The sequence below is a fragment of the Miniopterus schreibersii genome (assembly GCF_964146895.1).
Source record: "Miniopterus schreibersii genome assembly, chromosome: 7".
NCBI classification, from domain to species: Eukaryota; Metazoa; Chordata; class Mammalia; order Chiroptera; family Miniopteridae; genus Miniopterus; species Miniopterus schreibersii.
The window spans coordinates 51,990,514-52,015,542 of record NC_138108.1 but is presented as its reverse complement, the minus strand read 5'-3'; the positions used below and the strand labels follow the sequence as shown (position 1 = coordinate 52,015,542).

The following is a 25,029-nucleotide window of genomic DNA, read 5'->3' as shown; positions in this document are numbered from 1 at the left end:
TACTATTAGAAGTCTGGGCCTAAATTCCCTTCATTTGAATCTGGATGGGCTTATAGATAAAACTTTGACCAAGAGATAAACACATTAATAACATTGCTGTTGTTTTAGGTGAATAAGTTATGGGTGGTTTGTCAGCAGCAGCAGCAGTTTGTTGCAACAGGTGCCATGAAAACATATATCAAGAAGAACTAACCTTGTCTAGGGGCCAGAGAAGGCCTCTCTGAGGAAGTTACATTTGAGCAGAGACATGAAGAAGGAGCGGGTATTAGCCACAGGGGTGTTCTGGATAGAAGAACCGGTTGGTCTGAAGAGCCAGTGGAGGCAAGAGAAATCCTGGAGCCCTTCAGGAACTGATAGAGGTATGGGTCTGGAGGAATGGAATGGACAGGAGTCAGGGGGGAGATAAAAGATGAAGCAGAGTGACCACGGCTTATCTCATGGGCAAGATTAAGGCATCTGAACTGTATCGAAGTGCGAAGATAAGCCACCGCAGGGTTTTCAGTATCAGAATGGCCTGATTGGAGGTGTTTACATTGCAGGCAAAGCTGAAGTAGGGAGAAGCTGTAGGGGAGAGGTAATAGTGGGATGATCAGGACAGCAAAGGGGATCAGTATTTAAAAGGTAAATTCAAAGTAACACTATGTTACTAAGCCTTTGCCTGTGGGAGTGGAGAGTTAAAAAAGAAGTCACCTGGGCTTCTGAGTGGGCAGTGAGGTGAGGGGTGGTGTCATTTACTGAACAGGGAACACTAACAAAGGAACAGATTGGAGTGGGTGATAAATAGCTCCATCTGGGACAGGGAGAATTTGAAGTGCCAGAACACAGCTGGCTAAACATTATGGATAAAGAGCAGAGTATGGAGAGAAACTAATATTACTGAGTGTGTATTTTAATCCAGGTACTTTATAGATGTTATGTCCCTTAATTCTGATAACAATTATGTGAGAGCATTCAGAAAGGCAAGTAACTTGCCTAAAATCATGGAGACAGGATGTGGTCGGGTAGAGACTTTAATATAGACCTTCCATGTTCAAAGTGAAAAACAGTTTAAAAAAATCGCAATGCAAGGTAATGCTCTTTGGATTTTGAAGGCAGCACATTCAGCATTTGGGAATTCCCTCTCTGGTCAGTTTAATGGGTGACCCGAAAAGCTAACAGTTTTGAAGAGGGCCAGAGCGAGAGAAAGCTGTTTAGCTGGTGCAAGCACAGTGAGACAGCAATGCCACTTGGCCCCATGATGCAGTGGATTCGCTGGTGCACTGTGTGTTCTGGATGACCAGAAGGTTTGACGGAGCCTGCCAAAAAAGTGACAGGTTCTTGGACAGTAGAGACCCTCAGAGCTCAGCAGTACACTCATGCCTTCTTTGCAAGTTATGATTTTTTCTTTTAACAAATAGCTCTTGGCTTGTTATTGGGGCCTAGTAATTATTACGGTAGCTATCACTTGTCAAGCAGATACAATGTGATAAACATTAGAGTAAGTGCTTCCATGTTTTAATTTATTCCTCACAACTAGATGAGGGTTGGTACCAACTGGACTTTTGCTTTTAAGATACCAGGTGACAGTGAGACCCTAGCTACTCAAAATGAGCTGGGTGCTACCTGAGACACCTGGCCATAGAGCTGGGAGTGATCAGCAGCACAGACTAATGAAATGAAAGTGGGCAGGGCCTGGGCATGACCTGAAGACACAGGTAATTTGCATGAGCAGGTGGCTCGCTCCTTCCACACTGACATTCCTCTCTGAGCCCACCCCTGGACCCCTGGGGCATTCTCAATGACTAGCTGAGTGAGAAATAAAAAAATGAGCAACTTTTACAGCTGCGTCTACACATACACTGGCCCCAGATGTAAGTGGACAGCCATGCTCTGAGATGCCCCTGAAAGGTGGTAAAGAAGGGAACTTTTCCATGTGGATATACTTTCAAGAGGAGTCTCTCAATGTTTATATACCTGAAGTAAAGGATTAGTGCCTGTTACATGTAAGCTACTCAATAAATATGTTTGAGTAAATGAATAAGTGATGGATTAGTAACATTTTGTGGGCACTAGTTCATGGTTTGGCCAACTGGTTAGGGGCACTGAAGGAATATGATTGGAGGATTTGTGACAGAAAGATTCAGAGCGATTAGGCGGACGGACCTGCAGGAACTGGCCAGCGTGCAGGAATATCGCGCGGAGGCGATCTGGCAGAGTGAGGTGGAAGAGGTCGCCTGCTACACGTGTATGCGTCTCCCCAAGCCCGCCACTTGCTCAGTGTGCTCATGATAAAATGCTCCCAGCAGTAGGAACAGAAGCGATGCATTGCTCGGCTGTCACTCGGAGCTCTTGAAAGGGTATAGTACACTGGGGAAATTAGCCTGTGCTAGCTGGTTACAACCAGCAGAAAAAGAATTTGGATGTTCTTTCCCAAGTCGCTATGTTTGCATCACCTGTGCACTCACAGTGTCCCACGGGACAGTGCTTCCTCCTTAGAAAGAAGAAAGAGAGCAGTGGGCTGACCCCCAGGGCCTCCTACAGCACCTGAATGCTGCCGTCCTTATAAAATGGACCTGTGACTTAGTCTTCTACGGAAGACTTAGAGCCCGCTGGGAGGTAATATTCTGTAAAGTTGGATGCTATTTTACAGGTAGTGGTTTTGCTCTGAGGTGACCAATGTATATGGTTATGTTTCTCAAAACTGACAGATGTTCACAGGTGGACCAATAAGGACAAATGAGAATGGTGCTTTTCATAATTAACCCTAGAGACCCATTTGTAAAGTTTGTTTCCCATTCCTGAGACTCTAGGCTCAGTTGGTTTTAACTCCTAATACTCTCACCAAGAGGACAACAATGGTCACATTGAATTAGGAGCTGAGGCAAGTACTTGCCTTTTGGGGTTTATCAAACTACTGAGCAAATAGGTAGAGAAAGGTTACAGTGCTGATGGAACAATGGACCCATCAAAAGGGAACAGGACTGCTGTTATTTACTAGAGGCAGGGAGAAGTAGATGGGATCCAAAGAATGCCCAGGATATCTTCTGGTATCGTATGCCCAGTGGAAAAGTCACCCTGTGTAAGCCAGTCTCTCAAAAACTAAGGTGGAAGTTAACCCACTGAGTAAGAATCGCATCCAGCCAAGATGCTGGCTGAAAGCAGAGGGCATATGTAATGCACAGTAGAGAAGGAAAATTATAAATCTGTATTGTGATCTTAACCACTTACTGAAGGAAGATGCCCATCCTTGATGTGTGCCCCCCCCACACAAACATACACAAACACACACATACACATACACACATACAGTGTTATCCTCTACTCCTATCATGACCTATGAACTATATTTTAAAGTTTACACCAAAGGATATCCTCTAGTCCTATTATGGTCAGTGGTTGGACTCACTGGGATGATTCTGAGGAAGGAATTAGAGTACAGTCTTGACTCTCTCCTATCTTCTCAGCCACTTTCAAAGCGAGGTTCTGCAGATGATTCTGTAAGCTATCCAAATATCTTTCAATAAAATAATTTTACCACACAATTCAACTAAAAATGATTTCTGTTGTTTGCAAACCAGAACCCGAGTGACTACAAGGAGGCTGGACTGGATGCTTTCCAAGATTCCTTCCAGCTTTAAAATTATATGATTCTATAAAACTCATATTAAAATATATTAGGTAAGACTGTAAAATACATAAAACAAGATTGTAAACATGCTTCCTTCACTAACTACATAATTCTTATTTAACATCACCTGATTGCTCTGTGTGTATGCTCTGCAGTAGTTCCAGACAAAAGAGAGACATCAAATGCTTGAAGCTATATTGTATCCAGTACAATGGTGGCCCTTCAGCAAAGTTGCGATTATATTTCTCCCAATTCATGGCTTTACACTTCCTTCATGTAACTATGGCTGCTAAGTTTCTGCCTACCTAGCCCTGCAACTTTATAAAATCTTCATAGATTTTATAAAGGTCAATATTTCATTACCTGAAAGTACTTAGTAAAAGGCCCAAGTTACGGGGTTGGTGGTAAAGGCATCAGTGCGTATTCGGCGGTTGCCTCCGTCTCATTCACAGATGCTGTGTGGCCTTGGGCAGCACAACATCCTTTCGCAGCTAAAGGGGAAACAGCAGATCATTTACCTCTACACATTGGTGTGCGTGTTGACTTGGAGAAAGATAATGCAGCTTCAAGCACCCCAATGCCCCCAAAGAAACATTCAATACATCTGGAGCACTAATTACAGGCCAAGATAAAAGCTGGTCTTTCTGGGGAAGAAAAAAGGAGATAATTGGTTCCTGAAAAACCAGAGCATCTAGCTGTTCCATTTATAATTATAGCATCTATGGTGGCTTTATTGGCACATACACATGAAAGAAAAATAGTGATAGGCACTAAAAGAATTCAATAATGCTCATTTTGTATAAAAATGTATTATAAAGGGCTTCTGAGTATTGTCTGCCCTCTACCAAACACATACGTGATGACATTCCATTTCATATCCTAAATGAGGAACTGCAACAGACAGATCGACTGGGCATATAGTAGGAACCCAGTAGCTTTTTTAACAAGCGAAGATTTCTAAAATCAAACATCAAAGTTGTAAACAATAAAGTAAAGGCAGTCCAAACTACTAAACAACCGGCCCTCTCCAATTGCCTGTGGTTTGGAAAAGACCACAGATCTGAAGCTGGACTTGTATATCTCAGGAGATAAACTGTCGTCCAAGACCACGAGAGTGACCCTCGGCTGAGCCATGTCTGCCCAGCTGCTGCCCCATCTGCCCACTGGCACACGCTTGCTTGTTCATTTTCACGTGAAAATAACTGTATCCATTGTCCATCAATTACTTAGTGTCCCTCTGTCAATCATGCCCGTCAGCTACGATCCATTCAAGGACCACTACAGTGATGTCCAAATCATCTGCGGACTCGTGCCTCAACATATGACAACATATACAGACACACACACACGCCATAGTTGGTTATGTTATACTGATGAGCAGGTTCTAAGTGTTATTATTATTTGACAAAATTACCTTTACCGGTTGGAACATGGCATGTTGGCTATCAGAGCAGTCTTTTAAATTAACCTTTTAAATTAATGTTAATTTTTGAAACACTTCTAACTTCATTTAAAAGGCAAAACAGGCAGACTCACTAAGAACTGTGTCTGTTTAATGCCGCACAGTAATCCCTGGTTGACATCATTTGGCACCTCCACTTGGAATGGAGATTTGGTTGACAGAGATTTAATGAACAAGAGCATTCCCACTAATTTGGGGAAATCTCATGCTGAGAGGCAAAAACATAACAAATGTTTGTAAAGCCTCTGCTGACTTCACTTTACTAAGCATACTCTCTAAAAATCCGAAAGATTAGAGTATGAACTCCCTTTAAATGCCCTTAATGTCTTCCAATAAAACATGCTGAGTTTTGTATATTGTTAAGAAAAGACATGGAAAATAGAGAGAAACATCTGGTTTTACTACTTATAAAATGCAATAGCTGTCAATTCCATGCTGTTGGCAAGCACCCCAAAACACACACTAGATTAGTAAAGTCGATTTAGTGTCAGGGAGGCAGCTGGTTCTAGTTTCTTCCTTCCCCAATGGTCATCGCCATCTTAAACGTCAAATGCTGATTGTCTTACAACACAGGAAAACTCTCTTCTTTTGGAAACATTAGCTAAAAACTAGTGTTTGTTACAATGGAAAGCAATGCTTTATCCATTAAATGCTCACTGTGTGCGTGTGTGCACACGCGCTCACACACACACACACACACACACACACACATGCACACACACACGCACACATACCCCTCTGCTTGGAGAGAAACGTCCAAGGTTTGTCCTTGCAGAGGGTTCTTAGGATTCTTCCGTGAAGGTGAAGCTTCACCTATATGACTTACCCGAACTATTTCAGTGAAGGCATGGCACTGAGAGAAGAGAAATCAGGGGCACTTCTACAAAGAGTGGGATCTTCTCAAGAGTTTAATAGGTGATTAGGGGCCCATACTTTAGAAAATATGCAAATACCCTAGTACACTAGTTCTCAAACTTCACCTCACTTCAGAATTTTCAAAAACTGTTGCAGAAACCCCACTGCCAGTGATTCTGACTGACTTGGTCGGGGGCCTGGCCTGAGTGCCAGGACTTTAGAAGGCTCTCCAGGTGATTCTGTTGGAGGGAACCACTGCTCTAGTATTACGTTAACACTGACCAATAAAGTTCTTAACAGCACACAACCTTCCTTTTGTTGGTTATGCCCAACTTTATTCAGTTTTCTGGTTATGAAATTATATCCACAGGAACTTCTTGACCAAGTAAATCTGCTTTTAAGAAACCTTTAAAATTATTATCTAGATTATATAGTTAAACATTTTTACTATATTAAAATTATTACAAAGGAGGTAAATGGAAGAGGCAGACTATTAAATTACAAGGAACAGCAATGAATAGAATTGAAATACCACAACTATATCCATCCCTGTAAAAGCAGCCATTGTACAGGGAAAGGAGTGCACGTGTTAGCTCCAAGAGAGCCGAACGTCAGAAAAGTTACAGGCTGAACATTTTATCAAGCATTTATAAAATATCATGACGATAAGAGGAAAGAGGTCTCGGTGCACAGGAGTGTGATCTAATTTCTGCTTGTTTACTCTGCAACTTTCAGTGGTAACGGGAAGCAATGATGCTAAGATTAAAAAATGAGATATGACCATTTATGTCCTTGTTTTCTACTCCTCCCTGTGTGTATCGAACATAAAAAATACTCTGTAAAGAAAATACACATACAGGGCTGGGCAAAAGTAGGTTTACAGTTGTTCACATAGAAAATAATACAGTAATTAATAAATAATAATACAAGAATAAACTGTGTTTTGCATACTCACAACTGTAAACCTACTTTTGCCCCACCCTGTACATATATTTAAAGTTTCCCCAAAACAAAAGCAGCATAAGAATCACAAATCCAATGCAGTTTACAGGGTTCCACACTGCAGCGACTAGGACCGTGACATTGGCCCCAACAGGCCCCAATGGGAAGGTCGTGGGGAACTAGTGCATTCAGAGGCCTGCTGGAAAAAAAGAAAGAACCACTATATGCAAAAGAAGAGAGTTGAGCTTCCAGCTGTGGGTGGGAACAGAGGCTGGAGAGAGCCAGGAGGAGGTGGGATGCTAGAAAAGGACCTGGAATGTAGAATTAGAGAAATTAGATGACACAAGATATAAACAATATGGTAAAAAAAAAAAAAAAAAAAGAGGAGTGTATGTTCTTATGTCTGTTTCGAAGACGATTTCTGTTACTTGTAAAGGTACCTTCTATTTAATACTCTCATGTTTGGATTAGTATATTCACTTTTACACACCACACATCACTTTCCACTTTCCCCCCCCAGTTTGAAGCCCCAAACAACTAATGAAAATGGAAAAGTATGTTTTATTTATTATTTTTAAAACTACTATGGGTTTTTCTAAGTATCAGAAATGTCTGCTCATTGTGGAAATTTTGGAAAATACAGTAATACAAAGAAGACTATCAAAACTATCCTTCATTTCATTACCTGGAGACAAAAACTGTTATCATAGGGTTATGTTTCTTACTAGATTTTTTTCTTTATATAGATGTCGCAGAAAGAACATTTTGAAAATATTAACTTCATCTATTTTATTTCTCCTGCAAATCATGTTTCCCTTTGGCCATCAATGGAATGGAAAAGAGAAGTAGGTGAAGTTCTCAGACACCAGATCCATCACTTCCTACCCCCTTAGTGGGTCAAATTGTGATGTTTGGGGCTAAGTAGAACTACTGAGATAGCTAGGGGAGAATCCAAGAACATGGGGCTGGATCCCCCCTCTCCTGGCATGAAACGCCTCCCAGGCAAGCCCCGTGATCCATATGGTATCCTGTTCAGCGTGAAACAGGAGCAGAGGAAGGTGTTTAGAGATTATGTGAGAAAACGTTTGTTTCTCACGGCTTGCACAAGGTCTGATTGGAAGCACGTGCGGGGAAAACCAGGGCTGGTAAGACCTGGAGGGGGAGACCTCAGGCCTAGAGGCATCGGCAGTGTCAGCAGCAGCATATGTGGGCCCACCCTGCGACTAAGTGGGCTCAGCTATGTTAGCAATGAACTGGATGGAGACCAAAGCCATTCCCAAGACAAGAGATACCCAGGGCATCCTGGCAAAGGTAGTGAAGACCCTGAAAGATGCAAAATGAGGAAAATAGCAGAATCAAAATTTATCTAAGATGTGATATCGATTCTATAAGAAAGTCAGAATCGGCAGGTGGACGGGCCACTCGGCCCTCCCTTGTCAGGAGGCTGCTAAGCTTTCCTGTACACCTCTGCTGGCCAGGAGGTGCCCGTGAACACACAGGACTACTCCAAACCGAAATGTGCTGAAAGTGTAAAACGTACAGCGGGTTTCAAAGACTTCATACGAAAAAAGAATGTAAAATATCTCATTAATTTTATATGATAGCATACTGAAATGATAATGTTTCTGGATATATTAGGTTAAATAAAATTTATTGTTAAAGTCAATTTCACCTTTTACTTTTTACATCTTTAAATGTGGCTACTAGAAAATTTAAAGTTACATATATGATTCACATAATATTTCTACTGGATAGCACTGCCTCGCACCCTGGGGAGGGAGAGGGGTGAGGTGGAACTGGGGGGTAATGAGGGCCCTGAGGGGCACCAGAACCTGCAGGCTGACCAGCTGCCCCACCCTTCCATCGGAGGAGGCTGCCTGACCTCCAGGAGACAGTTCGTACTTTACTCCGCAAAGAGTTAGAGATAACCCAAAATGAAAGAGCTTGAGATACTTTTAATTAAAAAGTTTCCATCTTTCCTCACGACCCTGAAGGGAACTAATAAAAAAGTTGAGATCAGTTAGTATTCTTCACACATTTGGGTGTGGTGTGACTGAATATTTGACCTTGGTACAAATGAAGGTCTTTTATAGACTTGATATCATACTTCATATGAATTTGGAACCTGTTTTTTATCAGATTGCATGTGTTAATATTCATCTCTCCCAACAGGAAAAAAATACACACGATATTGCCTTGTAAAACAGATTTTTAAAGTAATGCTGAAGTGGAATAGTATTTTGTAATAATAAGGGAAAAACTAATGATACATGCCACAACATGGATGAGCCTCAGAAACTTAATGCTAAGGGAAAGAACCCAGAGAAGGCAAATCTACTGAGTCAGAAACAGATCAGTGGTCACTGGGGCTGGGAGTGGGATTGGCAATTAATGCAAATGGGTGCAAGTGATCTTTTTGGGGTGATGCAATAGTTGTACACTATATAAATTTACTAAAAATTATTAATTGTACAATTAAAGTGGGAATTTATGACATAAGTTATTCTTCAATAAGGAGGTTTTTACTGATAAAAATAGCAGTGTTATTAGCTTCCCATAAGCAAGTTGAATTTTGGCACATTTTTATGCAATGACATGGGGAGTAGAGGCATAGAAAATGAAAATTATCAGCAACCGTGCCTTTGGCAGGCACCCCAGTATCTACCAACTTATTGTTTAGGCCATCAAAATGAAATGTAAAAAATTAGTAATTGGATAATAAAAACATATTTCAAACCTTGTATACTGTGGTCAAAAATACAGAGAAAAAACAACAACCTACAGTCAATACATTAGAAAATAAAAGAGAATGAAAACAAAGTAACTGAAGCTTTCAATCCAAAGGGACAGAAAAAGCTCCGTAGTGTTCAGGGTCATGCCTTTTTCTCTGTCTTCCCTCCAACTCCATCCCTAAAGAAATGAGCCACCATATTTTATCTGATCTAAATACTCCATAAACATCTGTCACTTCTGCATCCCTGCTGCCACTCCCACTTCAAGCACTATTTCTGATGTAGCTACTAAAGAAAATGTTTAATCTGCTTCTTGGGTCACCAGTTTCTACTAATTCCAAAATAATATCCAAGCCTTTACCAGAAAAAGAAAAAAAAAAAAGCTATGAAATGTTCTAAAGAACCTAAAGGAGGACTTGAGCTGAAGAGCTATTCTGGAAGCATGATCCTAGATTGGAGATTAAATTTGGTTTATATATCAGTTCTCCTTAACAAAATTTCAGGGCAAAAAATCAACAGGATTTTTAAGTGAAATTTCACATGATATTTTTGAAAAGAACAATGAGTGAACACTTGTTCTATCGGATAGCAAACAATAATTAAAATGGCATGGTGTCCATGGGAAAATATAAATATAGATCAGTTTTTATTTCATCTAGTCAAGAGTCCATATGGATATAAAGCATAATTAGAAGTGTAATATATGATAAAGGTGGCATTTCAAATCAGTGGGTAAGAATGAATCATCAAATAATTGGTGTTGAGACTACTGACTATCAATTTAGACCAAAAAAATGAAAGTCAGACACTTAGCTCCTATCATTCATGACAATATATTCCAGATGGCTAAATTTTAGAAGAAGCATGGATAATATGTAGTATTTTAAAAGAACTAGGTCGGTTTATTTGCAAGGATACCATGTATAATTTTGAAGTTGGTAGTTTGCAAAAGTGATGCCCAGCCAGGAGTACAAATGGGGAATGATGCCCAGCTTTGCCTGTACTTGTCAAGTGGTGTCCCATGGTTCAGAAGAGAGTCTTTTCTTTTTTCTAATGTATCTACTTCTAGTAGGGGCACTATGCACTTTGCCACCAGATGGAAGCACCTTTTCTAATTGGTACAAAAAATTATAGGCCAGCAGCAACCAATAAATAGCAATTAATAATAAATAGGCAATTTGTATGTACATAAATGATTTTTTTACACAAATGATGACTATAAACAGAATGTGTCCCTTCAAAATTTGTATGTTGACATCCTAACCCCCAGGGCAATGGTATTTGGAGGTGGGGACTTTGGGGAATAATTAGGTTTAGATGAAGTCGTGAAGGTGTGTCCTCATAATGGGATTAGTGCCCTTATGAGAAGAGGCATAAAGAGCTGGTTGCCTCTCTCTCCCCACCATCCGAGCACAAATCAAGAAGGCAGCTGTCTAGATGCCAGGAATAGAGTTCTCACCAGAAATCACCGTGGCATCTTGATCTTGGACTTCCAGCCTCCAGAACTGTGAGAAAATAAATGTCTGTTGTTTGAGTCACCAGTGATGGCAGCCAGAGCTAACATAGTGGTATATTATAATAAAATGTATTGGGGTTTTTTTGTTGTTGTTCTTAAATTCATTTTTATGTATATAGGAGGTATGTGTGTATACATTATGCATAATACAAACACATACACACACATATATACAACTGATAACAGAAATGATTGCTGCAGAAAAGACTGTGTGAGGATAATGATCACAGGTCACTTTTGATTTAACTTTAATGTTTTATTTGTTATAAGAATGTCCTCATATTCCATGTTGTGTCTAAAATATTTTAAATACTTATCTAGTTTGTGAAAAAATTATGTTGGAAGGTGTCTCATGTTTTAAAAAGTCAATTGATCATAATCACTTATAGTTAATGAATATTTACTATGTTCCAGGTAGCGAGTATGTTAATTCCTCATTTATTCCTTGCACCAATTCTGTGAACTAGATACTACTCATGTCTTCATTGTACAGAAGAAGAGACTGAAATTCGGAGAAGTTAAAGGACTTAGCCAAGTTCATACAGCTATAAAGGGTGGAGCCAGGACTCTGATGTTGAGACCCTGACTGTAGACTAGAGCCTTCCCTTCTAATCTCTACAGCACGTTGAGAAATGAAAATAAGGCAGCAGGAAATTAGCAGGGCAGTGGAAACTTTGGCAACAATGTCAGTAAAAAGATGAGGGCAAAAGATACTTTATAATAGAGTGAAAAGGGAAATATAATTAATAAACAAAATGAATTGCTGTTTTTTAAAAACTCCGTTGAACCACATGAAACTGTGAATACTAAGCCATTTTGGACCCACAAAATGTAACTTACTTATTGTTCAACCTAATATCTGTGCTAATTTATGAATATTGTTTTCAAAGAAATTTATCTTAGAATTAAAAAATAAAATAACAGAAGTTTTCAAACCCTCTGTGTGTGTTTTTAACAGATCTGGAAACTGTTTCAAGCCTTCTTATTCTGACATGAGAAAAATGGCCTACAGTTATAATCTCAAGTCATATATGAGATTTGTGAATTGTATTTTCAGTAGTAGAGATAAACACTTTAACCAATCAAGTAATTTCTTAGTTTCGGGATGGTTACCAAAAAAATACAACTTCAGGTTCAGAAGCAAAATTTTTACACGTTCAACTTCATTTCCTCAAATCACAGAATGAGGACTGTGATTTTATCTACATCACCCAAAAATTTCTGAGAATTATTTCCTGATATATTATCCTGATGTTTTAATGGCCTTTCTCACTGATCTTCCATTGGCATGTGAACATTAGATTCATAATAATCTTAATCTACAACATTTCACATAGGCCCTTAAGCGCTGATAGCTCACTTAGCCCACAGAAGTCGTTCAGCTCAAATTTACAAAGGACGACACAGCCTTGTAGAGGTTAAAGGAATGACTTTCCCTAGGTCATATACTATTCAAGGAAGATTTAATACTAAAACCTTCATCTTCTGGTTCCTAGCCCTTAGTGATCTTTTTTCTATGTTGTAATGTGCCTATTTTTATTCTGTTATATAGTGCAGATTAATCTGATTTTCCTTTTCTTCTTTTCAAAAGGATTTCTGAGTCAGCTAATCTTGATAATTATTGGAACAGGAAGGGAAAGACTAAAATGGCTCTGTAATCAAAGAAACTCTCTGGCTATGAGGAGAGTGTTATTAGAAGCATGTCCCCTAGCTGCTGGGACTCACATCTGTTCTGTTTTTCCAACCCCCTTTAATTCCTGTGGCTCACTTTTATTTCCCTAGTATAGTCTGAGACCATTCAACCAGCCTTTTGACCATCACCTTTCCCTTGCCCTTCAGTATTTAGTTGTTTGTGAGTTTTTGTCTCTGACTCGTGGCATAGCCTGTCTTCTGATTTTCAGTCATATCTTGATTTGTGCCTATTTAATTGGTTTCTCATTGACTGTTTCGCTTCTTAGCCTTGAACCTGGACTTTGCTCTATTCTCACTTTTCTTTATAATAGATTAAACTCAACTCTAGAATCCTGAGATACCTGGAAAATAATGTGAATTTCATCCAGAAAATCCTTAGGAATTTCCTGGTATTTGTGTGGAACTCCAGGTTCACTCTGCAATCCTATGACTGGAGTTTGCAATAACTGTCCCACAGGTCACAAAGGAAGCGTTCTAGATACGAGTGAAATTCATTGTATAAAATAATGGTTATGTCCTCCAACATTATTTAAAAATCCAATTGCTTTATTTTTTAGAGCAGTTTTAGGTTCACAGCAAAATTGAACAGGAAGTACAGCGTTCCAGACAATTTTTTCACATTGATTAACTATAAAGAAAATGTATTGTGAATTATGTTATGAAATGAAACATCTATCCTTCATTTATCTTTTGTGAAAGTCCACTCAGGAGCTAGCAAAACTAGATAACTACGCCAGTTACCAATTTATTGCCTCTCAGCTCCAAATCCACCCTTCATTGTCTGCTCTATGAAAAAAGAGCTGAACCCTGTAATTATTTCTCCCTTGCAGCTGACACAACGTTATGCCAGAGAAGAGTGCTGGAGGGACACTGCGGAAGAAAGCAGCTTTCCTTCCTGGGCCCAGTGTTTACCCCGTCTTGTGCCTACCACGTGGCTGCCAGCACTGGGTGTGAGAGACACCCAGTGGTGCTTGTGCCCATGGAACTCCACTGGCACCTCGTAATCAGTTTCTCATGAGACTTCAGAGATATGCCTGCGGTCAGATTCCCACGGAGTCTCGCAAGCATACCGATGGTTGGTTTCAGCTCTGTCCTCTTGCACTGGAGGAGGGTATTTCCCGCTTGCCTGCTGGCTGTGCACAAGATCTTGTGGAGACCACCCAAGATCTCCACCATGCAGCCCGCCACAGCCACACCTTCTACGATAAGGTCTGAGTCCCGATCATGGGGAGGGATGGGAAACAAACCTCCAAATTTGTTTCTTCCATGTGAACCCTCCTTTATTCCTGGGGTGTTTTTTAAAGTCCTCTTTATCCTTGTATGTAACAGATTTTCTGTTAGAACAAATAATTCCTTATTTTAAGCTTTTCCTATTCAAATTACTATTTTCTCTGTATCTTTTCCACTGACTCTGATTGATACAGTAACATTGGAAAAATAATTTAAATTTCTCAGTGTATTCATTTATAAAATGAGAAGATTGGGTTAGACGACCTCAAATGTCCTTTCCAGTTCCCAAAAAAACCCCATTATTCTAGGAAATTCAGGGTTTTTTCCTATATGGGTATAGAAAATTTAAGTGTACTGAATGAATGCCATACAGCACAGTATAATTGTGTATTGTCTTCCCCAGCCTCGGCCATAGTAAGTGTGTCTCCCTTCTCATCTGAACAATGCTTTCCTCTTTCTTGGTCAAAATATTAAGTGACAGCAGCAGCCACTATCATTTCATGCACACAGTGGGCAATCAAATACTATGAAATCTTCTGTGAGGGTTTTAACTAGGAAGCCATCTAAGGAACAAAATGAAAAACTAGAGATTCATGTATGAATGTGAGAGTTTAAAATGCATTGTAAGTATCGGTTTATCTGTTTGTGAATATAAATACTATAAATATACATTTAGTATCAAAAATGTTCCCACTGATATTATTTATCCTAACACATGATAGAAGATCCCATCCACCCCCCCCCATCACTACACAATTTAAAATTTTTCTTTTACCTTTCTCTGTCCTTTGCCGACTGGTCAGCCATTATTTTCTTCAATTCTTCTAGACGCCGAAGATCTCTCCTTTCCATTTCTTGCCAATACTGTTCTTTTTTAGCCCAGTATTTTCTTATCTATTGTATAAATGTTACATAAAATTTAAATTAACAACAGAGATATAAGAACAAGGAGGGAAGTTACAACATTACCCACTGGCTCATAAAAGCAGAGATTGAATGTAAATGGCACTTCATCCTTTCCCTCTCTTAGATCTGCTTACAACATATTGGCAACAGAAAAAATGAATTAAAACATGAAGGGTCATGGCCTGAGACACCGTATGGTTTAACAGCTTTGGAAGTAGAACTGTAACTTGTGCTGAGACCTGAGGTTTTAATCTAAGGCTAGAATAATTGACTTTCAGGGAACCACAATAAAGGTATGTTATTGTCCCTAAAGTATATGATCTAGCCGTCACTCAAGGATATTTTTACCCTCTCCTGGTAATGCAGTCTTCAACAAATATAGCATTAAACCTGTTTTTACTTTAAAAGCATGAGTTTATTTATGTTAATGGACAGCAGGATGCTGAAAGCTTTATGCTTCTGGGGAAGTGGCAGGAGATAGGTGGGAGGAAGGAAGAAAAGAAATAATTGGTAGTGTTGTGATATATAGCAGTTATGACTTAGGTGGTAAGATAAAGGGCAGATTTGTCAGGCTCAGAAGGTTCTTGCTAGGCCCGTGCTACTCTCCTCTTCTGGAGGCAGAGCAAGAAGGCCGAGCTACACGTGCGGCCCAAACCACCCCGCGGTTCTCCCACTGGGGGGGCGGCTGGAGCTGAGGCTTACTGGGCAGAGGCTCACTCCCCGCGCTGGCCTGCCTGCTGTGCCTGGGTCCAGAGACTGGGTTTTGCTGGTTAAAAAAACAGAATTACCTCACAGGTGAGCGACTCCACAGAGGGTCAGTGGTAGAGAGGATGGGTCACACCCCCCCCCCAAGGTGTCATTTTCTCTTTTTAGAACTGAATATGAAAAGCTCAGTGGCTGTGGAATTTTCCCAGCGACCTGGTTGCTGACCCCTGAGAGGACCAAAAGCAGCATGCGGACAGCAGGGCACAGCCACGCCACCCAGCAGCCACAGCAGCCACGCCACGCAGCACTTAGTGAGCGAGAGGGCGAGCTCAGGTCAGGCGATCCCACCCAGAGCGACTGAAACCTGAATCTGGGGAGAACGGGGGTGACGCCGAAAGGGCGCAGCACCGTGATGGGGAGTGGAAGAGAGGGTCGCAGGGAGGGGAGGAAGACGGCCTGGCACGTGCATTTCAGAGTCCTGACCGATGCCAGGGCTGTCAGTGCCCGATAGGAACTGGTAACAGTGACTAGATTGTCTCCCTCTGGAATTTATAAGTGATCTTTCTTTTACTCTGGGTATTTTTCTGTGTTACCTGATCGTTTGCAATGAGTATGTATTTCTTTCATAATTAGAGGAAATAAAGCTACTCCAAAGCTAAATTTTGAATTAGAACAGATACTAGATTAAAGAACATTTTTCCCTGGGTCCCAGTAGACCAGTAATGGTTGCTTACTCCCAGCATTGGCCTTGGAGACAAGTCAGTGGTCCTTTGTGGGGAATCCCTTGACCACAAGTGGACCCACCCCGGGTTGCTGGTATCCTGAGATCGCTGACACCACTTGGTGCCCTGTCCTGTGCAGACCCTGAGGCTTTTTGACACCTCAGGACCAATTATTTCCGTTCTTGACTCTCTGGTATGCTCAGCTATTGTGCACCAGGCGTCAGTCAGACTGCACCTCCCTCTCTCAATTTATTCCTTTACTTCTTCTACCAGGCCCTCTGAAACCCCTGTCATCATACATTAAATCTACTTTGTTAACCATCCGAACACTGCTCCATGGTTTTGACTGAAATTCTCTTGAGTGAAGGAAGGATGCTCACCTTCGGATGCCCCCTGTGCCAAGAGGCTAGGAAACGGTTTGGCCACTTTCCTTCTCCATAACTGCTCCTTTCACGTCCAACACCTTCTTCCTTTGATGTTTACACTGTCTGGCTATACCACTCTCTACCTGTCCTTATCACTGGCATGTGTGGGTTTCAAATATTCATCAAGAATTCAGATATGTGCCTGGCTGGTGTGGCTCAACAGTTGAGCATCGACCTAGGATCCAGGAGATCGCGGTTCGATTCCCAGTCAGAGCACATGCCCTGGTTGTGGGCTCGATCCCCAGTGGGGGGCGTGCAGGAGGCAGCCGATCAATGACTCTCTCATCATTCATGTTTCTATCTCTCTCTCTCCCTCTCCCTTCCTCTCTCTGAAACCCATAAAGATATATTATATATATAAAAAAGAATTCAGATATATGAGTCACAGCCACACAGGAGTTGTCCAAAACAACTCCTCCCACCTTCCTAAGCAACTTCAGTGTCTGTCCGAGTGCCCGTCCCACCTGCAAATCTCACAGTCCCATGACTTCCTCTATTCCAGGGAGCCACCTCCTCCTCTGGGATTCTATCACCATCAAGAACAGTTCAGTTCTGAAATCTTTAATTATAACCATTGATCCTCTACTATAGCCCTCATCACAAGGCTTGGCTAATTAGTACACTTGTTTCTCTCCCCCACTAGATGGCAGAAACTGTGATTTATTTACCTTGTCACTTCCAACAGCAATGAAAGTATAGAGAACATAGCATATACCTAACAAACATTTGATTGATGAATGAATTCCACAACCATAGAAACTGGTACCATAGTCATGGTTTCAACTGAATCTTCACTGACAATCATTATTCCTTTATGAATTCCTGGCCAGTGCCTCTCAATTTCTCTTGGTAATATTCCAAAACCTGTTTACTGTGTTCAGCTCTATAGCAGCCTCTACTTCTTCACTTTTTATCATAGAAAAGGGAGACTCTAACAGATGCTTTCCTTGATGTCCTGCCCCTCAAAGGAAGGGGTGTCCTTCCTTCTGTCCAAGACATCCCTCACCTGGGCTCCAGATCCTAGTCCCCAATTCCATCTTCTTCATAACTGTACTTTATCATCTACCTCTCTCCCTGCTGTACCTTCAGCCCTCTGGTCTTTGTTGCTACCTTTTCTTCACATGGAAATATACATAAATCTCACCAATTAACTAAAACCTAAAAGAACTTTCTTTAGACGCCCAAGACTGTAGCAACGCACCCTTCATTGTTCACTCTTCAGTCAAGCAACTTATAATACTTACTCTTCTCCAATTTAACATCTATTTTACTCCTCACCTATGGCATTCCTACATGTCTTTTACTCCAAATTCATTACTTTTTTTTTTTTTAAATATATCTTCATTGATTTCAGAGAGAGGAAGGGAGAGGGAGAGAGAAACATCAATGATGAGAAAGTCATTGATCTGCTGCCTCCTGCTCACCCCCCACTGGGGATCGAGGCCGAAACCCAGGCATGTGCCCTGACCAGGAATCAAACTGAGATCTCCTGGATCCTAGGTCAATGCTCAACCTCTGAGCCACACTGGCCAGGCCAAATTCACTACTCTTACCAGTGACTTCCAAAGGATCAAAACAAATGATCCTTTTTGATCCTTATTTTACATAATGGATTCATGTATTTGATTGTATCAATCCTTATCTGTAGTCTTAAGGCATTACTGACTTTGGCATTCATTTGTTCAACAAATGTTTATTGAGCACATGCTTTAAGCCAGATGCTGTGCTACACACTTGGGATATGGGGTTTAAAGAGAAATAAGGCCTCTGCCTCATTGAGCTGGGACTTTCTACAAAGAGAGATAAATGAATGAACAGAATATTATGCATTAAGTTCTAAGAAGGAAATATGTATGGTGATGATTTAGAAAAATGTAGGTAGAACTATTAGATGGCATATTTTTAATGACATTCGGATCAAAACTTGAACAATGAGTGAGACAACCATGGGAAGAGATGAAGGGAGATCCTCCCACTGCAGGAAGTGGGAATTAGGTGCAACCGCACTGTGGGAAGGACCCTGCACACGTTCAGAACTGGGCAGAGCCAGTGCAGCTGGAGCAGGTGGTGTGAGCTAAGACTGGAGGTGAGATCGGCAAGCTAGATAGGGACTAGATATTAGGCAAGGATTTAGTTCTAGAAACAAGGAAAAGCTATCGAAGTGTTTAAAGCAAGAAGTGGCTTGATCTGGCTGACATTTGTAAAAGATAGCTCTGGCTATTGAATGACGAATGGATAGCAGAGGAGCAGAGGAGAAACAAGGAGACCAGATGGAATAAAGTGTTGATCACGTGGACTCAGGAAACAAAGTGAGATCACTTCTCGGCCTCTCGGCTAAGATCACGCACAGGAAATGAAAGTGTTCAAACCTGATGTGCTTTTGAGTGGAGTCTCATACTTGCTGAGGGATTGGATATGAAGGCTGAAAAAAAAGGAATCAAGGATGACGCCTAGATTTTTGCTACAGCCACTGGTTGGATGATGGTACCAATACTGAGATGGAAGATTGGAAGAATAACAGGTTTTAAAAAAAAGACATGAGCATTAAACAGTTGACGTAACTGTAAGACCTTTCAGTGGAGATTCCATATAAACATCCAGAGGTATAGACGGGTGGCTCAAAGGAGGATTCAGAGCTGGAGGTCTAAATAAGGGAGACATCCACTTAAAGTGGTATTAGATGCTACAGGGCCAAGGTCTCTAGAGTAAGAATGGAAATAGAAGAGAGAAGGTGGCCATGCACTTGCATGCTTAACTGCCTTTTGCATATTTTTCTCAACTAGAATAGCTTTACTTCCCTCCTCCACTTGCCAATTTTACTCTACCTGTAAGACCAGAACAAAGGCCATCTCCTTCCTGCATCTTCCTCTGAACCCTCCAGTAAAAACGTTAGCTGCATCCTTGACACACCAATGACCTTTGATTAAGGTTTATTACTTTCCACTCTTTGTCCTATCTTGTATTACCTTAACTCTTTTTCATAAGGTTCTGCCACTGGATTGTTACTGATATATGTGGGCATTTACTATATGCCTGGCAAGCTCTCCCCTGTCCTGGTGCCTGCTAAAACCCTACTATCCACCTAATATTCAATTTTAGCATTCCTTCCTCCCTCCCCCTCTCCTCCAGACATAGCTAGGTTTACCTTCTAAGGCACTATTTATGTATCCTTAGCATAGCACTTTCCTTATTGATCTGCATTATTCATCTTTTTATCCCTAGTACCTTGTATCATGTCTGACACATAATAAGGCTTAATTGATCACCGTTAGTTGAGTGAAAGCTTCTTCTGGTCTCTGGTCCGAGAATAACAAACTTATGGATGGGAACTAGGCCAGCAATTTTATTTGCAGGATGATAAAGTCTGAACTAAACACTTCCCTAAGGACAGGTCCATTCACTTTTTGTCAATTAATAGGAACAGGAAGTGTGTGTCAAGAATTATTGGCTTTACAAACCTCAAACTAAAGTTAAGGCTAAGTGTATTTAACTAGCCCTTTGGGGCATTTGTAGAGACAGATTTTAAACACATTGCTTTTTAGAATTCTTGAGTGATCCTTGATAGGGGGATCAGAAAGTTAGTGCAAGTGATAAGAATTGAATTTAAAGCTTCTCTCTTGATTTCCAGCTGAGGTTGTTAGAGAAAGCTTGCTTTTCTGAAAACCATACAGGCCCTATTGTTCCACATCTCCTATTATCTCTGATTTGTATCGAATGTTCCACATTCATAGTTCTACATTTTGCTCACTTTGGTAAAGTTAAGCCGGTAAAAGTGTAAATAAACCAAAGAAACTATTCCCTATAGAGATTTATAAGTCAACAAAATGCTATGCTATCTTTTCAGGGGTTTAAGATCAATTTTATATCTCATCTTACTTTTGAAACCTTCCAAATAATTTGTTTCACATTAAAAACATGATGTTTATGGTATCAGAGTACATCAGAGTTTAATTTTTAAAAACTTGGACTAATATTACACAACCATTAAATTATATTTTTTTACTCCTTTAGTCCAAGAATTATTATAACTCAGCATGAAATATGAATTTCTTGTTTAAACTTAGAAAGCAGAAAGTTAATACTAAAACATTACTAGGAAAACAGTTTGGTCTTTGATTTCAAGCAATCTGTATAATATTGATCCTTCAACAAACAGACTTCTGTACCTTGCTCCCAGATCATTATTTCAAAGGCTTTAATGACTTATTCAGGAGGAGGTCATAATTTTTAACCAGATACACAAAAATATATTAAATACCAAGTTCAAAATATCCAGTGCCTTTCCTCATAAACCACTGAGATAAAGCAAATTTTATTTTTTCTTGATTCTGATTTACCTGGCTTATTTATTTATTTTTTTTTTACATCTTAAAGGCTCTTTTCTACTTTTAACTTGGAATATATACCTCCACACAAAAAAGTGATGTTGTGCCTGGCCAGCGTGGCTCAGTGGTTGAGTATTGACCTAAGATCCAGGAGGACACGGTTCAATTCCCGGTCAGGGCACATGCCCGGGTTCCATGCTCGATCCCCAGTAGGGGCTGTGCAGGAGGCAGCCAATCAATGACTCTCTCATCATTGATGTTTCCATCTCTTTCTCTCCCTCTCCCTCTCTTTGAAGTCAATAAAGACTTTTTTTTAAAAAAAAAAATGTTGTTACATATAGAAATACAACAGGACCTCTTAATAGAACAGCATTTTTTAACTCTAAAGTTTTCTATTTGTTTTATTTAGATCACATTAAATCAATACCAATTGAAGTATGACTTTTCTGTCATACAATCATTTGATAATCATCTATATTTCTCCACATCATTTTTTTCACACATTTGTGTGAACTGGAAGGTAAGAAACATGCCTTATATTGTAGTATTTCTTTTTATCTGGTATTACACCTTGTAGATAACAAGTGCAAGATATACATTTGCCAAACTAATCTAGTGGGAAACAATATGAAAAAACATTTCACACAATATTTTTCTTATATCAACTCATATACATCCAAAATTATTAATAAAGCATTTAGAAAGACAATGACAATAGACCATCAGTGGGCCAATTCACTTAGTCATGTGGGTGCATTTAATCCCATCAGAGCACTGGGACGTGGTACTTCTATAAGTCAAATTGTCCATGGAAGCTAGATTGTGCTAAAGATGGATGTAGTCACTTCCATCCTCAAAATCTTTCACCCAATGTTATCTTTTCCGTAATTTGCAGTTTAGATAACTCTGGAACAACATCAAGCACCATAGGGGGTATCAGAAGGAAAAGAGAGAAAGCAGGGGATCAAGAACCTACTTGAAATAATGACTGAAAACTTTCTTAACCTGGTAAAGGAAAAAGACACACAAGTCCAGGAACCACAGAGAGTCCCAAACAAAATGAACCCAAAGAGGCCCATATCAAGACATATCATAATTAAAATGCCAAAGATTAAAGACAAAGAGAGACTCTTAAAAGCAGCAAGAGAAACGCAGTTAGTTATCTACAAGAGAGCTCTCATAAGACTGTTAGCTGATTTCTCAACAGAAACATTTCAGGCCAGAAGGGGTTGGCAAGAAATATTTGAAGTGATGAAAACCAGGAACCTACAACCAAGATTATTCTACTTAGCAAAACTATCATTTGGAATTGAAGGACAGATAAAGAGCTTTCCAGATAAGAAAAAGCTAAAGGAGTTCATCACCACCAAAGTAGTATTACAAGAAATGCTAAACCGTCTTCTTTAAGAAGAAGAAAAAAGATAAAAAATGTGAATAATAAAATGGCAATAAATCCATACCTATCAACAATTACTTTAAGCTCAAGTGGATTAAGTGCTCCAATCAAAAGACATAGGGTGGCTGAATGGATAAGAAAACAAGACCCTTACATGTGCTGTCTATAAGAGACTCAACTTCAGATCTAAGGGCACATACAGGCTAAAAGTAAAGGGATGGAAAAATATATTTCATGAGAATGGAAATGAAAATGAAGCAATACTTATGCAGATAAAATAGATACAGATAAAATAGATTTTAAAACAAAGGTTATCACAAGAGACAAAGAAGGACCCAGCAATTCTACTTTTGGGTATTTATCAGAAAACAAACTACTAAATTGAAAAAACATATACATCCATATGCTCATTGTAGCATTATTTACAATAGCCAAGATATGGAAGGAACTCAAGTGTCCATCAACAGATGAATGGATTAAGGAGAAGTGATGCATATATACAATGGAATATGACTCAGCCATAAAGATGAATGAAATCTTGCCATATGCAACCACATGGATGGGCCGAGAGGGTATTGTGCTGAGTGAAATAAGTCAGACAGAGAAAGACAAATGCCATATGATTTCACTTATATGTGGAATCTGAAAAGCAAAATAAACAAGCAGAATAGAAACAGCCTCATGGACACAGAGAACATTTTGACATTCCCAGATGGGAGGGGAGTTGGGAGGATGGGTGAAAAAGGTGAAGGGATTAAGAAGTATAAATTGGTAGTTACAGAGTAGTCATGAGAATGTAAGGTATAGCATAAGAAATGTAGTCAATAATATTGTAATGACTATTTATGGTGTCAGATGGGTAATAGATTTATCAGCGTGATCACTTTGTAAGTTATATTAATATATAATCACTGGGTTGTACACCTGAAACTAATATAATATTGTATGTCTACTATAACTGAAAAATAAAAATAAAAATTTAAAAAGAAAAGAACTAGCAAAAGTCCTAAGAAGTAAGAAATAAAATGAGAATTAATAAGCAGGGACATATGCAAATATGTTCATTACAGCCATAAAATGGTAAAAAATCGGAAATAATATAACACCCCAAAATAAGAAATTGGTTAAATGCAACACTTCACATAATAAAACACTATGCAAACCACTAAAAATTATGTGGTAGGAAAACAGGGGAAAATATATAAGATATATTGATAAGTGGGGAAAAATTAGGTTAAAAATAACGTCTGCAGTATGATTCTAGTTAACGTCCTGTGTACAGGAAAAAGAATATAAAGATAGTGTTTGCCCGGCCAGGCGTGGCTCAGCGGTTGAGCGTCGACTTAGGATCCAGGCGATCGGGGTTTGATTCCCGGTCAGGGCACATGCCCAGGTTGCGGGCTGCAGCCAATCAATGACTCTCATCATTGATGTTTCTATCTCTCTCTCTCCCTCTCCTCTCCTCTCTCTGAAATCAATAAAGATATATTTAAAAAAAAAAAAAAAAAAAAGATAGTGTTAATAATTTTCTTTTGGTAGTGGTTTAGGATTTGGGGTGATTTTTATTGTATTTTGTGTGTTCATTTGTATTTTCCAAACTACCCACAATGAACATAAAATACTTTTATAACTACAAAAGTATGTTTTTTAAAAGTCTGGCCAAGAAAAATCAATATTTAGAAGGAACATCTAAGGGACATGACTATTACTCATTCTTGAAGTTTCCAAATTCTATTCCTGTATCTAGTCAGATGACAAGAATACTGTACATCCCATATATAATATTTTCACTTTTTATTACCTTGCATGTGACATTACTTTCACTTTCTATAGAAAAGTTTCACAGAACTATGATTTAACTTTATGCCAAAAGCCTTATATAGGTTGATGCAATATCATATGAGGATTGATTTAGACTCTTCTATAAAATTTCTACTGAAAATGTTATCCACTGGGTGGTTTGCCTCCCTCCCGCAACACATGCTGCCAGCTCCCAATGTGCTGGGATGTTGTCTATTATTAGCAAATAAGAGCTAAATGCTTCCTTTTAACTTTAACCATGTTCAAATATAGCATCCTTTTTTAGTCTTGGTTTGTGGACATAAGTCTATTCCTTTTCTTAATTTTTTGTCTCTCAGTCTCTTACTGATTTTCTATTTTAATAATTCCAAATAGGAAACAGATGGCACACTCAAAATTACGATAAACCCAGAAGAATGTAATAGGACGACCATTGACAAGGGAGGGTTGGAATTCAGGGCAATCACAGGAGGCTATTCAGTCGTCTGGCTGCTTTAGAGCCATAGACCAGAGTCAGAGGAGGTGGTGTGGGGAGGACCACCTGACAGGAGGGCCACCTGAGACCTTGGGTGGGGAACACGGCTAGTCAGCACATTTTTGCAGGGCAAGGAGCTGGGGAAACAATGCTCCCAACCTCACTGTCTTCCTTTGTCCACATTTCCAATGTTTCACTTTGACTGAACTCAACCAGAAGCCAGCGGGTAAGGGAACCAT

The 25,029-nt window shown here is 39.7% G+C and overlaps 1 protein-coding gene across 2 annotated transcripts in view; it reads right to left on the bottom strand.

Annotated features, from left to right (window-relative positions):
- The window catches only part of CCDC148 (coiled-coil domain containing 148), a 194,854-nt gene that overhangs the window by 31,889 nt on the left and 137,936 nt on the right, over positions 1 to 25,029 (bottom strand). For both annotated transcript variants that reach the window (XM_081142586.1, XM_081142587.1), the window contains one exon: positions 14,812 to 14,930. In XM_081142586.1, coding sequence (XP_080998712.1) covers positions 14,812 to 14,930 — 119 coding nt within the window. The remainder of the gene's footprint in view (positions 1 to 14,811; positions 14,931 to 25,029) is intronic.